This window comes from Gallus gallus, chromosome 6 (assembly GCF_016699485.2).
Source record: "Gallus gallus isolate bGalGal1 chromosome 6, bGalGal1.mat.broiler.GRCg7b, whole genome shotgun sequence".
In the NCBI taxonomy this organism is placed as follows: domain Eukaryota; kingdom Metazoa; phylum Chordata; class Aves; order Galliformes; family Phasianidae; genus Gallus; species Gallus gallus.
The window spans coordinates 24,049,489-24,062,555 of NC_052537.1; the positions used below are offsets into that span (position 1 = coordinate 24,049,489).

A 13,067-nucleotide genomic window follows, 5' to 3' on the forward strand; every position below is an offset into this window, starting at 1 on the left:
GTTCAGAGAGCTCACTCAGGAAAGGATGGCTGTGTCTGTGGCAGTTCTGAAACAGCTGCCTCCATGTTCTGTGACCACAGTTGAGGTAGGATCCTGGTGAGATTCCTCCCTGAGGATGCTGTAGAGGCATCAGGGACGATCACTGTGCTGTGATCACTGAGTGCAGCAGAGATTTAAAAACAAAATCATCCTACAAACTGGTTTTCAGCCTTGTGTTCAGCCTCAGAACAGTCAGTGGGATTGCTTGAAATGCTGGTCCAGAGGTGGCTGTTCTGCTGCCATGTTGCATATGGCTTATGCACATACAGGCTTGAAGCCTTTATTAGTGCTGCATCTAGGATGGGTTTTTTTGTTTTTTTGTTTTTTTTTTCCCCACTTCTTGCACTCTTAGACGTGGCTTTGGCAGCTCAGCAGTGAGAGTAAAATTCTAGTGACACAGAGGGGGAGCTTTTCTTGCTCCAGAATTGCACTTGTCAACCCACAGATGCCCCACAAGCTTCCCCTGCTAAGCAGCACATCTTTCAGTGCCTGCCCTTTGAACAAGAAGGCGATGGGAGGGCCTGGTCCATGTTAACCCTTGCATGGCTGTCAATGCCAGGAAACAGCTAGTATTGTTCCACTCTGTGATGGTTCAGTGCTGCCCTGAACCTCCTGCACTTTCTGTGTGAATGCATGGGCCCTGGTCAAATGTGTTTCAAATGGGAACTCCTTGGACTTCTTGTCCCTAAGCAGTCATGTTTGGGATCCGAGACGTTCAGGTGCCTTCCCAGCCTTAGGCTGGGTGTTCTGCAGCAGCATTAGGACAAGTGGGACAAGAGACTTGCATTGTTTGGGAAACATCTGCCAGAAACACTGATGTGTAAACCAGGCTGGGGCAAAAATCTCCATTCCCTGTGCTTCAATCAGTGTTTGCAAAACAGCCCAAGCAGCTGAGTGCCTGTGCAATTATGAGGCATTGTGCGGGCGCTGTGCAAAGCCTTTGTGCAGGGGGTCAGGCTGGAGCAGAATTGCTGCTCTGGCATGCTGACCTCCCAGCCAGGGCTCCCTCCCATGGATGGCCATTTGCAAACCCTCTCAGTTCTGCCCTCAGCAGGGCTCATGCACACCCCACCCTGCGCGGGCAGGGCCTCACGAGCTGCCAGAATGTTCCCTCTGAAGAAAACTGGGGCTCTGGAGAGGAGGTGGAGGGAAAGGGACATAGCCAAATGGAAGGGGAGAAAAAATGCACTTGTGCTGTGAATTTTCAGCGAGATTGGGGAGGGGAGATGGTGATGGGAGCAGAAACCCTCCGGAATCCATCTGATGAAATAAACAATGCTTGGGCTGAAATCTCATAACTTTACTTTGGCAGCTGAGGCACAGGCCACATTATCTAATGTCCACTGCTGTCCAAAACATACTGATGGGGAAATGTTTTCTTAGTGGCCTCTTGTTTTAAGTAATAATAATAACACAGGGCCGCCTGCCTTTGTACCCATTTTGTGTTTTGTTATGTTTTGTTTTTCTGCGGATTAGATTGCAGTGATATACATTAACTGGTTCTCTGTATTGTCTTACAGTTTAAACTTCCAAAGGAGTACAGCTGGCCTGAAAAGAAACTGAAAGTCTCCATCTTGCCAGATGCTGTGTTCGACAACCCGCTGCATTAGAGCTGAATTACACCCTTCTAACAACTGGGAGAGCCAAGTTACTGTCCATTACCCAGTGACTCACAGGATAATTAATGCAGTAAAAACTCTGCCTGCAAATAAAGAGTTCGCTGCACAACCACTGCAAACAGAAGAGGAGCAACTCAGCACCAGCCCAGACCGAACTGAGCCCTTTCCTTTATCCTTCCCAAGGCTGAGCTCTCTGGGAACAGCCTGCGTATGTGTGAGTGCGAGTGAGAAATATTTAACTATGAAAATTAGTAGTAAGAATCCTTTCTCTTTCCTAGCTACAAAACTTCCCTCTGCCTTAGCCCAGGGTGTAGGCGCTCTGCACGCCTGTATTTACACATGCATTCTGCCAGGTGCAAGCCTATAATCCATGGATTAAATGTTCTTTACGTGACTCTGGAGTCCTTTTGTTAGCCAAACTTTTACTGACTGCAGAACTGTTCTTCCATGTGCTATTTTTTTTTCTTTTCAGAAACAGAATGGTATTTCCCCTGTTTAAAGGAGGCCAAAAGCTCACATGCTTGAAGCTGAACAGATTTAAAGATGAACTTTCTAGTTCAGTCAAGAAAAACAAACCCAGATACTCCCTGCCCTCAAATTAGGCATGTTTTAAGTGTTGGTCTTGGTGCTATTAGCTATGGTATCGCTGCAAACAGAGGCAACTTTATTCTCACGCATCCTGTCCTTGTGCCTGAACCCCAGGGAAGGTCGCAACCTCTGGTTTTGCACAAGCAGGAGGAAGAAAGCTACCGGGGCGGGGGAGATCTCCTGTTTACAGTGTGTTTATCTTTAAAGAGATACTGTCAAGTATTTTTTCTTTGCTATTGTACAGAATTTGAGAAGCTAGAAAGAACCGTTTGTTCACAAGGCAACTTCAGCAGCTCTGCAGGATCCAGAGGGGAGGCTCAGCCTCGGTAAATCCAGCTATTCTTGTCGCAGTGGGAGTTGTGCCCTATCACAGCTCTGTTTTCCCCTCCAGCCTTGCAGTGGTGGCTCTTGTGGCAGCTGGTGTCCCTCCTTTCAGGTGGATTCGGACTGAAAAGCATTAAAAGCAGATTGAAAAGGCCATCTCCTTTAGATCCCTGTGGCCTCTCGCCCAGAGCCAAACGCTGTGCAGAGGACGTGGTCTGCTCGGTCATGTTGTGTCTCTGCATGGTGATGCTGGCCCCTGTGGTTATGCTGAAGCAGTCAACTGCAGGCTTCACCCCCTGCTGCTGCTGCAGGTTGTTCCTGATGCATATTCCCCCAACCCTTCTTTGCCCATTGTCTTTCAGTGGCAACTTTTCTCTCCTGTCAGAGGAGGTGCGGCTTTCTCTTCCACCCCTTTCTGCCAACTTAGCTTGGCTGTTTCTTCTTCCCAAGTTGTGTGCAACTGCCAGTTGCCGTGTGATCTTAATACAAGTATAACAATAGCTGTTAACACTTAACTCCCCTGATCCCCTGTCCAGGAGGCCTCTTGGTACCCCAGGCTTGAATTTCTGTTTGTTTTTTCTTCCTGGCACAGACGGCTTTGATGTTTTTCGCATATATTTGAGGCTGGTTAATGCTGGTCAAGAAGCAGAGCTAGGAGCCACAAAGCTTTCCTTGGACTTGCTACAGAATTCCTCTGTGGCCTCAGGCAAGTCACTCAATGTCTCTCTGTGCAGAGAGGGTGATTATTGACTAGAGGGCTGTAGGACCTACCGAAGCATGCCAGGGTTTGCAGGGGAGGGCGTGCTTTGTGTACAAAGTAGTATTTGTATTATTATAATTGTTGTTATATTATAATTTAAGGCAGGCCAAATGCAGGGTCCAACACTGCTCAGCAGAACCTTCCTTTCTGCAAAGCTACGAAAGCAATTTACATGTAAATGAGTTTGTCATTTTGTCTGAACTCAGCGGATCATCTTAAAATCCTGCTGTGAAAGAACAAACTTTCAGATATCTGCATGTGCCAGCCAGAGTGATTTCTGTGCTGTGGCAGACTGCATTCATCCATGGGATCTATTGGCTAGTTTTCATTGTCCTAGTTCACACTAAGCCTGCACAAGCCTTCTGCACTCAAGATGCATATCCAGGGGACACTGTGGACTGGAGAACAGCATGGAAATCTACCAGTCCAGCTTCAGAAACGGTATCACCAAGAGTCCTGTCACAAGATAATGAACAATCGGACAGTTTCAGTGGCCAGAAAAAGGGCAGGGCAAAAACTACAATATTGTCCCAGAATCATCTACCAGCAGTAGCCCATGGACTGCTCTGGTATGGGCTTGCTGAGGGTGCCTGCAGCAGCACTGGCCCATCACCAATGAGGCTGGCTGCTCTTCCTTCTTTCCAGATGCTAGCCTTCGTTAAAAGGAGCTTCAAGTCCACATCTTGGTGGAGAAGGGGTTTTTGGAAGGTCAGTTGTTGCTTTTCCTGCAGAGATCAGCACAGGGCAGAGAGAAGTCCATCAGACCCTCTGTGGGTCTGACACATCTGGAAGGCTGAGGACCTCCTGCCCTGTGACTTCTGGGAGCCTTTGCAGCAGGTGGGCAGGTGGCTCCTCCAAGCTGTCTTGTGCTCCAGTTGTCTATGCGTATGTTTTCCTCACCATATTTACTCTCATCAGACGCTCTGGGTTGGGTTTTCATTGACTTCAGAGGGAGCACACTGAATGCATTTGAAAATCCACCCAGTATTCTTGTGTGTGTGTTTTTTCGTTCCATGTCATGTATTTATATATAGTTCTGTGTATTGAGTTATGAACAGGTGGCATGCCAGAAATCTCTATTTCCGTGACATTTTCTCAGCACATCTTTGCCCGTAGCTGGATAACAATTATGGGGAAGATTTCAGGGGAAGGAAGCTAGGGGGGAAAATATTAGACGAATGTTAACTGCTAAAATAGAAGACTGTCTTATTGTTAGACCAACTATAAGAGAGAAACTGGTGAAAGTCAACCGTTAAGCTCCAAGGTCGTCCTGCTGCCTCTCAACAGTTATCGAGAAAAAGAAAGTTGCATGTTATTCAGCGTTGTGAGGAGCTGTTCACCCACAGGACCTCCCCTCCCTTGATTCGCTTCAAGTTTGCAACTATGCCAAAGGCTTACTCATTGGCAAGTAAATGAGATCTCGAGTTTGGATATTTTCATCTTGGGGCAAGAGGACATGCCTGTGTGTGAAGGAACTGGAAAAGAAACCTTTGTATTTTAGTGAGCAAATAGTTTTAAAAAGGGAAATGCACCAGCGTTAGTAAATGCCATGCTATTTTCTAGCCCAAACCTGCTGAGGTAGTAGGTCTACTGGTGCTGATTTTTCTCCTAGATTGTGTAAAAGGTCTGAAGCAGGATTATATGAAGCCAAAACCTATGAGGCGTCTGTTGTCTAGAGATAGTGATCTGGATATAAATGTCAGTTTAAAATAAGTGGGTGCAGGTTTTCTCTCTCCTGGAGAAATCGCATGATGCAGTGAGGTAGGGGTATTTCCAAAGATGAAGAGCCTCGTGGCAGATCTGCAATGCCTTGAAAATGCAACATGTGACAGCAGTTCTGGAACAAGGGAAGTCCCAAAAGCCAGGACTACTTTCCTTCTCAACTTGTGATTAAAAACAGAAGGAAGATTGTATAGTTTCAGCATGTGGGATATGACCTGGGCAGAGCAGTCGGTCTTGTAGCTGGAGTGACCTACAGTGATATTTTCAGTGGCTTAGTTAGGCAGTGCCTGCTGTGTATAAGATCTTTGAGGATGGTGATATATTGGTTTTACTGTACGTAGATATGCCAGCAGTGATTTGAAGTGATACTCTGAAGCTCCTCACTTCAAATATTCAGTTGCTCTTGGATGACTTTTGAAATGACACCATCGGGTCATCAAATGGTCTTTGAAGAAGTGGGGATTTTGTTTTTCATCTGCGACCAGTAGAAATATTTAGGAGGTGTAGCTTTAAAAAAAAATAGTTGAAAGCAGAGCTTGGCTTGGAGGGGACAGATTGCCGGGGAGAGGCTGTGTGCTGGAGGCAGGTTAGCAGCCTCCCTTGCACCCACAGCTGGGGCTACTTTGAGGCAGCACCATCCTTTGCGCCATCTCAGCGGGATGCAGGGAAGCCAGAAACCAAAGGCAACGGCACTGAGCTGCAGTGGTGCCTGCAGACCAGTCCTCGTGTCCGCACCACAACCTACTGAGGTCCTGTGTGGGGCTAAGGACCTGGCTGTGCACGTCCCACTGCATGTTCACACCTTGGCCTGTGCCCATTGCTGAGGGTGTGGGCTGCAAATGACTGTGTTAGCTCAGAGATGGGGAATGGCGATGCAGCTGCTTCTGAATCGTTTGGTTTTTTAATGAGCGTGGGGCAGGGAGTGGAGCTCTCGCTCCGCTGCCCCCCAAGGGAGCCCCCAGGCTGGTCCGTTCGCTTCATCAAATGTCCCCCAGCTCCTCACAAAAACCTCTCTGAGATGCTTCACTGAGGATGTTGGGCTGGCTGCGTGCTTCTCAGGGCTGCTGGTTGGAGGATGCATCTGCATGGGGACTCGGCTGTTTGTCTGTCTGCCCTGGTGGTCATCACCTCCTAGGCAGGCGTCCAGAGCTTGTGGCCCACTTTGCAGGCCTGTATCTGGCTGTTGAAAGGCAGCCCCACACCAGTGGGGAGACATTCAAGGTCAAGCTGGATGGGGCTCTGAGTACCTGATGGAGCTGTAGGTGTTGCTGTTCATTGCAGGGGAATTGGACCAGATGGCCTTTAAGGGTCCTTTCCAACTCAAATGATTTGATGATTCTATGAGAACCTTCAGACCTGATGAGCCCTCAGACCCACGCGCCCCATTTTCCCCTAGCCTGGACACAGTGCTGCTGGGTGGAATCCTGGGCTTCAGCTCATGTGTTGCTCCTGGGTGAGCTGGGGGCACTGCCAGCACCAGGACAGCCCCCAGGCTCAGGAGGCGATCCTGTGCAAGTGCCCTCCTTCAGATCCCATATTGTGCCTTAATTCTCCCTTCAAGCGACGCTGTGAGGGCAGATGAGCTGTCGAGCAACCGGGAATCCCTCTCAGTGCATCTGTCCCCATCCATAAAAGCAGGCTTGCCCAGAAGCCAGACTGCATCCAAAACAAGCTCTATATGCACGGTTGCCAGTGGGGTTCACATCCCGAGATGTTAAAGCTGGATTTAGGTCTCTGGGACCAGATTTTAACAAGCTCTGTAGCAACCTATTATTTTTGTAACATTTTTTTTTTTCTGTTGTGCGGTGCCTGCTTGTCCTCTTTAAAAAACAAAACAAAACGAAGCAAAACAAACCAGCTTGTGTTCGACACCAGTCCAACATTTCAAGCAGAGAAGAAGCCTGAGATGGCACAGGCTGCAGGCCTGCCCGTGGGGCTCCCCTAAAGCTGTGGGCACACTCCAGCACTGCCAGCAGGCCCCAAGTGGCCCTCAGCTTGCCACAAAGGGAGCCCGGCCCCTCGTGGGCTCAGCGGCCTTGGGCTAAGCTGCGCACGTGAGGCCTACTGCGGCCTACCAGCACCCGCTGCTGTTGTTTATACTCCAGCCATAATGCTGCGTCTCCTCTCTTTTAATAAAAAAGAGGAAGGGAGAGGAAAAGAAACAGCCTCTCAAAGCTGGAGGAAAATTCCCTGCCGATTGTTGTGTTTTGCAAACACTGCTCTTTTCTCTCGGCCTGTCCCTCCTCTCCCCGGCGAAGCTGGAGATCAAAATGGCTCCTTTGTTCCTGTCCCTGGGGCCCAACCGCAATGAAAGAGCAGCTCCGGAAATACTGCGCTGCACGCATAGCGGCGCTGAGGGTGGGAGGGACCGCACCGTGGCGGTAGGTCCTACATCAACACGGCATGTTTGGGTGGGTGCAGCAGCCCCGTGCCCCTCTGCTGTCTGTGCTGCCCTGATTCCACAGCCCTGAGGCGGCGGGGGGCTTCCCGGCCTCACTCCGACCCCACGGGGGATTTCAGCCCTTCACACCCCTCTCCTTCCCACCCGCGCTGGGCACTGCGGTGTTCCCCTACAGCGGTGCGGGGTGCAGGCTCTGCTGGTCGGCGTGGTGCTTTGCATTGCAGAGGGTTTCTGCACGGCTTCCCGGGGGGACTCGGGGACTCCTGTCGGGCCCTTGGAGATGGCCTTTCTCCCCCACCCCACCCCCTTTGTTCTTTTTTCTTTTTCTTTTTTTTTTTTTTTTTTTTATAAAAGACAAAACAGAAAGCTAAACTAGCAGATGTTTTTAAATATTTTATATTAGTTTCTAATGTAAATTCTTACATTGTTATTTCAGTGCTGGGTATGTTTTGCCTGCACGTGACTTTTGTAATATTTTTGTGAATCACTAAACGTCTTCTCCTCCCGTGTATCCTAAGTGCATTAAAGGTATTTGCATACTTCTCGGTGTCCTTCTCTGCGAGCGCTGGGATGTAATAGTCCTGCTGACGTTGTGATGATTTCCCACCAACACTGAACGGTTTTGCTGTAATCTTTTTATGCTCCTCTGTAATAAATTCCTTTAAGGCCAGAGAGGGGAAGGGTGGAAGCTCGAGGTGGGGGAGGGAAGGGGATGTGCAAGGAGCCGGGTGGGTTTTGCTCTTGTTCATCCAGGGACATTGTCTTGGCCATCCCCGCATCAAATAGAAGCAATGAACGGATGGCTGCGGCCGGTTCCCTTGCCCCAAACCCTGTGTGCCATCTGCCTCCCAGGCCTCGAAGTGCTGCCCACTCAGACAGCCCTGGCAAGGACGGCACTGGGAACCTCCCCTCCGGCACCCTGTTAATCATTGCAATGCATCAAGGCTGTGCAGGAGATAAGCAGAGCGGCAGGGGAGCTCTGGACCCCACAGCACCGGAATCAGAGAGAACCTACGCTGTCCCTTTGCATGGCACGTCCTGGCCGGTGCCGTGTCCGGCCCTGAATCCCATGTTGCCGGCCCTGGGGTGCCCCTCCTGCCCGCAGCCCTCTCCCTGCCCCGTGCCCCACCGCGCTGCGCCGCCCAGCCGAAAGCACCTTCAGGCGGTGAATTTAATTAAGGTTTGTGAAAAGCGGTGTCTGGGAGCCCCTCCTGGATCTGCGGCTCTGAACTTCATTAGGAGCGGTTTGTTGCTAATAACGCCGGCAGCTCCTCTAATTAATAATGGAAGGGCTGTGAGCAGATGCCAAGCCAGGAGAGGGAAGGGATTTGTTTGTTTGTTTCTCTCTTTTTTTTTTTTTCTTCTTCCACAGTGTGCAGGGAGGGCTGGGACACGTTTCCATCCCAAAAGCGAACGGCAGCACCGGGGACCTTGACAGGCGGGAGGATGCAGAATAGGGAATGGGGTCCCCGTGACAAGGGGCTCACGGCCACAGTGCTGCTCCCTGCCCACCCCATTTCCCCGCAGAGCCGATGTCACCACAGGGAAAATGAAAAAGAGGGGTTCAGGCTCAGGCTGTGATGGGACCGCCCGCGGGCTGCAGCCCGACAGCGCTGCGAGGTGTCGGGAGCACCACCAGCGGTGGGAATCCCAGTCATTGCCTTAAAAGGAGATTTCGGAGACTCTTATTTGAAATTGTTTCCTTGTTATTCAGCTTATTGAGGGTTTTATTTCATTATTCGCAACATGACGTGAGGGGCTGTAGATGCGCTACCCGCAGAATTAACGGCTATGGCCGAGGATGTTTCCGTGGATTCGGGGGCCAGGGGGACCACTAAATCATCCCATCTGACCTCCTGTATTCGGAATTTCACCCAATTACTCGCGTTGGGCCCAACAACTTGTGTTTTTGATTCAGGCACGCGTTCCAGCAAGACATCCTGTCTTCATTTGGTGACTTCAAGCAATGAAGAATCCACCACTCACTTCCCCTCATTGTTTGTCCTAGTGGTAAAAGCACACAAGGAAAAAACCCCACTGCTGACTTGTTCTGGATTTGGATGTGTCTGGCTCACACCAAACCGGGGTCATTCCATCCCCTTTCATCATCATGAAGTGGCAAGGACAAGGGGACACCACAGCACCCGCATCGCCCTCGGCTGCCCACATGTAGGTGTGCAGCTGAGCAGCACTGAACCCCAGCGCCCCTATTGGTCTGCTGTTGGCGAGCAGCTCAAGAGTTAACCAACTTCCACCAGATGTGACCAACATGTCAAGACACGAGGAGTACGTGGTGTGGATGTTTATAAGTACATCGGCAGAAGGCATTCATAAAAGGTTATAAACCGTGGTAATAAGCAACCCATCAACTTGTTTGGACTCTAACACTTGATTAACCATTTATTAAAACACGCAGTAATCATTTATAAGCAGTAAGTGGGACCAAATGCAATGTACGACTCTTTGTGTTCACGGATGCCTCCACAATTCACTTTACCCTGTGCTGTGTGTCCGTGGCTTAAAGGCTCACCACTGCCCAAGGCACTCTGTCCCCACTGCCCCCTCTGTGTAAGAGCCCCCAGGCATCCCTGTCCCCATCAGGCACGGGATGGGATCCCAGGAGTGGTGGCAGTAGGGGACCCAGTTTGGGGACCTGAGCCGTAGGTCAGGGGCAGAGCCCCACTTCCTGCAGTCCTCACCCAGTGATGCGGCGAGGGAACTCAGACACCACAACGGCTTCATCCTTCCCTCAGCAGGACCCTCCTCGTTGTTTGCCATCGCGCTCCTGCTGCCCTCGGAGCAGCCATGTTTTCCTTCTTGGTGTCCTAACAAGACCTAAACCCATAATTGCTCCCATTACACAACCAGGATTGACATTTTATTAGCAATGCTTCCTGACCTAATTTATGCTGATACCGTTGTGCTCTTCCCATGGCTGTGGGCAAACAAAACCCTTTGGCTTTCGAGCACTGCAGATGCACGGGCTGCAGGCGAGCACCTGCCCGTTCCCTGCCTCAGTTTCCCTGCACCAAGCAGGGCCATGGGTTTGCACGGCAGCAGATGCTGCCTGCAGCCCTAGGAACAACACATGGCTGTTCAAAGGAAGCTCGGTAGCGGCCCGGCGGGGGGCTTTTTAGCATGCGTGTGGTGCCGGGTCATTTGGCTGTAGCCTGCTTTAATTGCACAGAGCATGCAGAAAAGGAAGAGGAAGGATGAGAATTGCTTGGGAGCAAAGATTGCAGAGGGTTTGCCTTGGCTTGGATGGGATCGTGCCCCGCTCCTGCTGTCCTACCACGCCACGGGGGCAAGGCAGCCTTGTGCTGCGGAGATGGAGGTGGGCAGAAAAGGCTGCAGGGAGGGATGCTGGGGCCACGGTCCTGACCAACCTATGTCAGTCCCGACCAACCTGTGTCAGTCCCATGGCTGCTGGGGACGTGGCGCAGCCAGAGCCCTGGGCAGCCACCAGGGAACACAGAACTCCACGTGAGCAGAGCCGCTGTCCAGAGAGCTTCGCTTTGGGGGAAGCGAGGAGGAGCCCGCCAGGCCACCCGCCTCCCTCGCTCTCAGAAAAGAGGGAAAGAAAATCGTTCTGTCTTTCTTTATTGTTGTTTGTTTAGATTTTTTTTTTTTTTTTGGAGGTTTGTAGTTTTGACGCAGTTTCCTGAAAATCCAGCCTCATCCTGCCAGGGGCTGAGCAAATGCACATCCCGGGCCTCCGCGGTGGGGGAGAGAAGGAGAGAAAGGCAGCGAGGGAGAGAAAAAAGCCTTTGCCAAACTGGCCTGACCAGAATGTGACACAAGAGCAGGAAATGAGTCACTCGGCAGGGCAGCTGCTTGCAGGCATTTCCATAGAAAGAAACCCCACCAGGCAGGGGAGCCGTGCTGCCCCGTTCCCAGCAACCCCGAGCTTGGATAGGGCGGCGAGCATCACCCTGACACCACAGCCAGCAGTGCGACGGCAGCCCCACATCTGGAAGGGCTGCCCCACGTCTGGATGAGCAGTTCAACCTGAGCTCCAACCCCAGGCTTGGCTTTCCCACCTGGAGTTGGACATTCCACCCTGGACCTACCTCAGGATGAAGGAGACCCAATGTTTGCTTTGCCCCATTCTTCAGCAGAGCAGTGGGGTCCACAGCTCTGAATAACAAACATAATCTCTGTACATCCCGTGCCTCTGACACTCCGTGGGGTGACCTCAGCCACCTCCAACCCTGTGCTCCTAAAGCCTTCCGCTGAGTTTTCAGATGTACCGCAGCTCCTGCAGGACTGCTCTGTGGGAATGGGCCTGCCAGGCTTCAGGCGTTGGGTTCCCCTCCCATCCCAGAACATTTTTGTTGCTCCCACCTTCCCCTCACCCTGCTGCTTAGGGCAGGGGCAGTCCACAGCATCAGGTGTGCGGCACAGCAATCAGGTCCAGCTCAGCCCCAGGAGCTGTGCTAGGTTTTGTCATTCACAACGTTGGTTTTTACTGTGGCACAGAGGGAATCTCAGGAGCATGGTGTGTAGGCATAAATGTAAACCCAGGTAGGGATGTTCTCCATCCCAAAATGCTTCCCATCAACACGAGAGGGGAAAGAGATAGGCAGAGAAAGAGATAGGACGGGAGATCCCAAATCTAAATAAAGCTGAGGGGAGCTGATACCCATCACTCTGCCTCTTGGCAGAGGTGTCCTGCAAAGGAATGCACGGAAAGGCTCCGATCATCTCAGCCGGGGTGCACTGCAGGATGCTCACTATGGAGCGGGGAGGGGGGTGGTTCAACACCGGGGCCATTGGGATCTGAGGGCTCCAGACAGGTCCATGGCCGCAGTTAGGAAGTCCTGCTCTATCCCTGCCAACCAATTTGAAGTCATTTGTGACCTCCTCACCGGTGGGAAATGGGTTAACGTCGGCCACGTGCTTTATTCCCTGCACCTTTGGGGCCGGATACACCTCATCCCACACAGCAGCTGCAGAACCATTTGGTGAGAGAGCTGTTGGAGGGGCTGCAGAGGGACCCCACGGGACAAATGGCCAATGCTGGCATCGGGAGCAGCCGACCCCAACCTGACTCGGTGGTGGGACCCCCTTCTGCAGCCCTACTACCCACACAGCAGGCAGCAGGGCACATGTGCCAGCTGGGCTCTGGTCTGCACTGATGATTGCTGGTGGGGATGTCCTGCACGTCACCAGGGGTGGGACTGGGAGTCTCTGGGATGAGGGTGGTGCTGAGGATGTGCAACTCAGTGCAACAGTGGCAGGGGCAGCCTTCACTTTGGAAGAGCAAAAGGACAGGCCCCGGTGAGCTGTCCTCCCTTGAGGCAGCTGTTGGCCACATCCGTATCTCTACGTGTATCTCTATCTGCATCCGTATCCCCATCTCCATTCGCACTCCCATCTCCATCTCCATACTATCCCCAACCCTGTGTCATTCCCATTCCATTCCCATCTCATCATCATCCCCACCCAAATCCCATTCCCATCTCCATCCCAACACATCTGCATCTCAATCCGAACACCATTCCCATCCCCACCTCCATCCCATCCCATCCCATCCCATCCCATCCCATCTGTATCCTCATCCCAACACCATCCCCACTTGCCTCCCGTTTTCCATCCCCATCCCCATTCCCTT

At 51.5% G+C, this 13,067-nt stretch overlaps 1 protein-coding gene across 8 annotated transcripts in view; it reads left to right on the plus strand.

Annotated features, from left to right (window-relative positions):
* Positions 1-7,995, plus strand: part of SUFU (SUFU negative regulator of hedgehog signaling) — an 87,795-nt gene extending 79,800 nt beyond the window's left edge. For all 8 annotated transcript variants that reach the window (XM_046942683.1, XM_046942684.1, NM_001396718.1 and 5 more), the window contains one exon: positions 1,560-7,995. In XM_046942683.1, coding sequence (XP_046798639.1) covers positions 1,560-1,649 — 90 coding nt within the window. In that variant the 3' untranslated portion in view covers positions 1,650-7,995. The remainder of the gene's footprint in view (positions 1-1,559) is intronic.
* Positions 7,996-13,067: the final 5,072 nt, after the last annotated feature.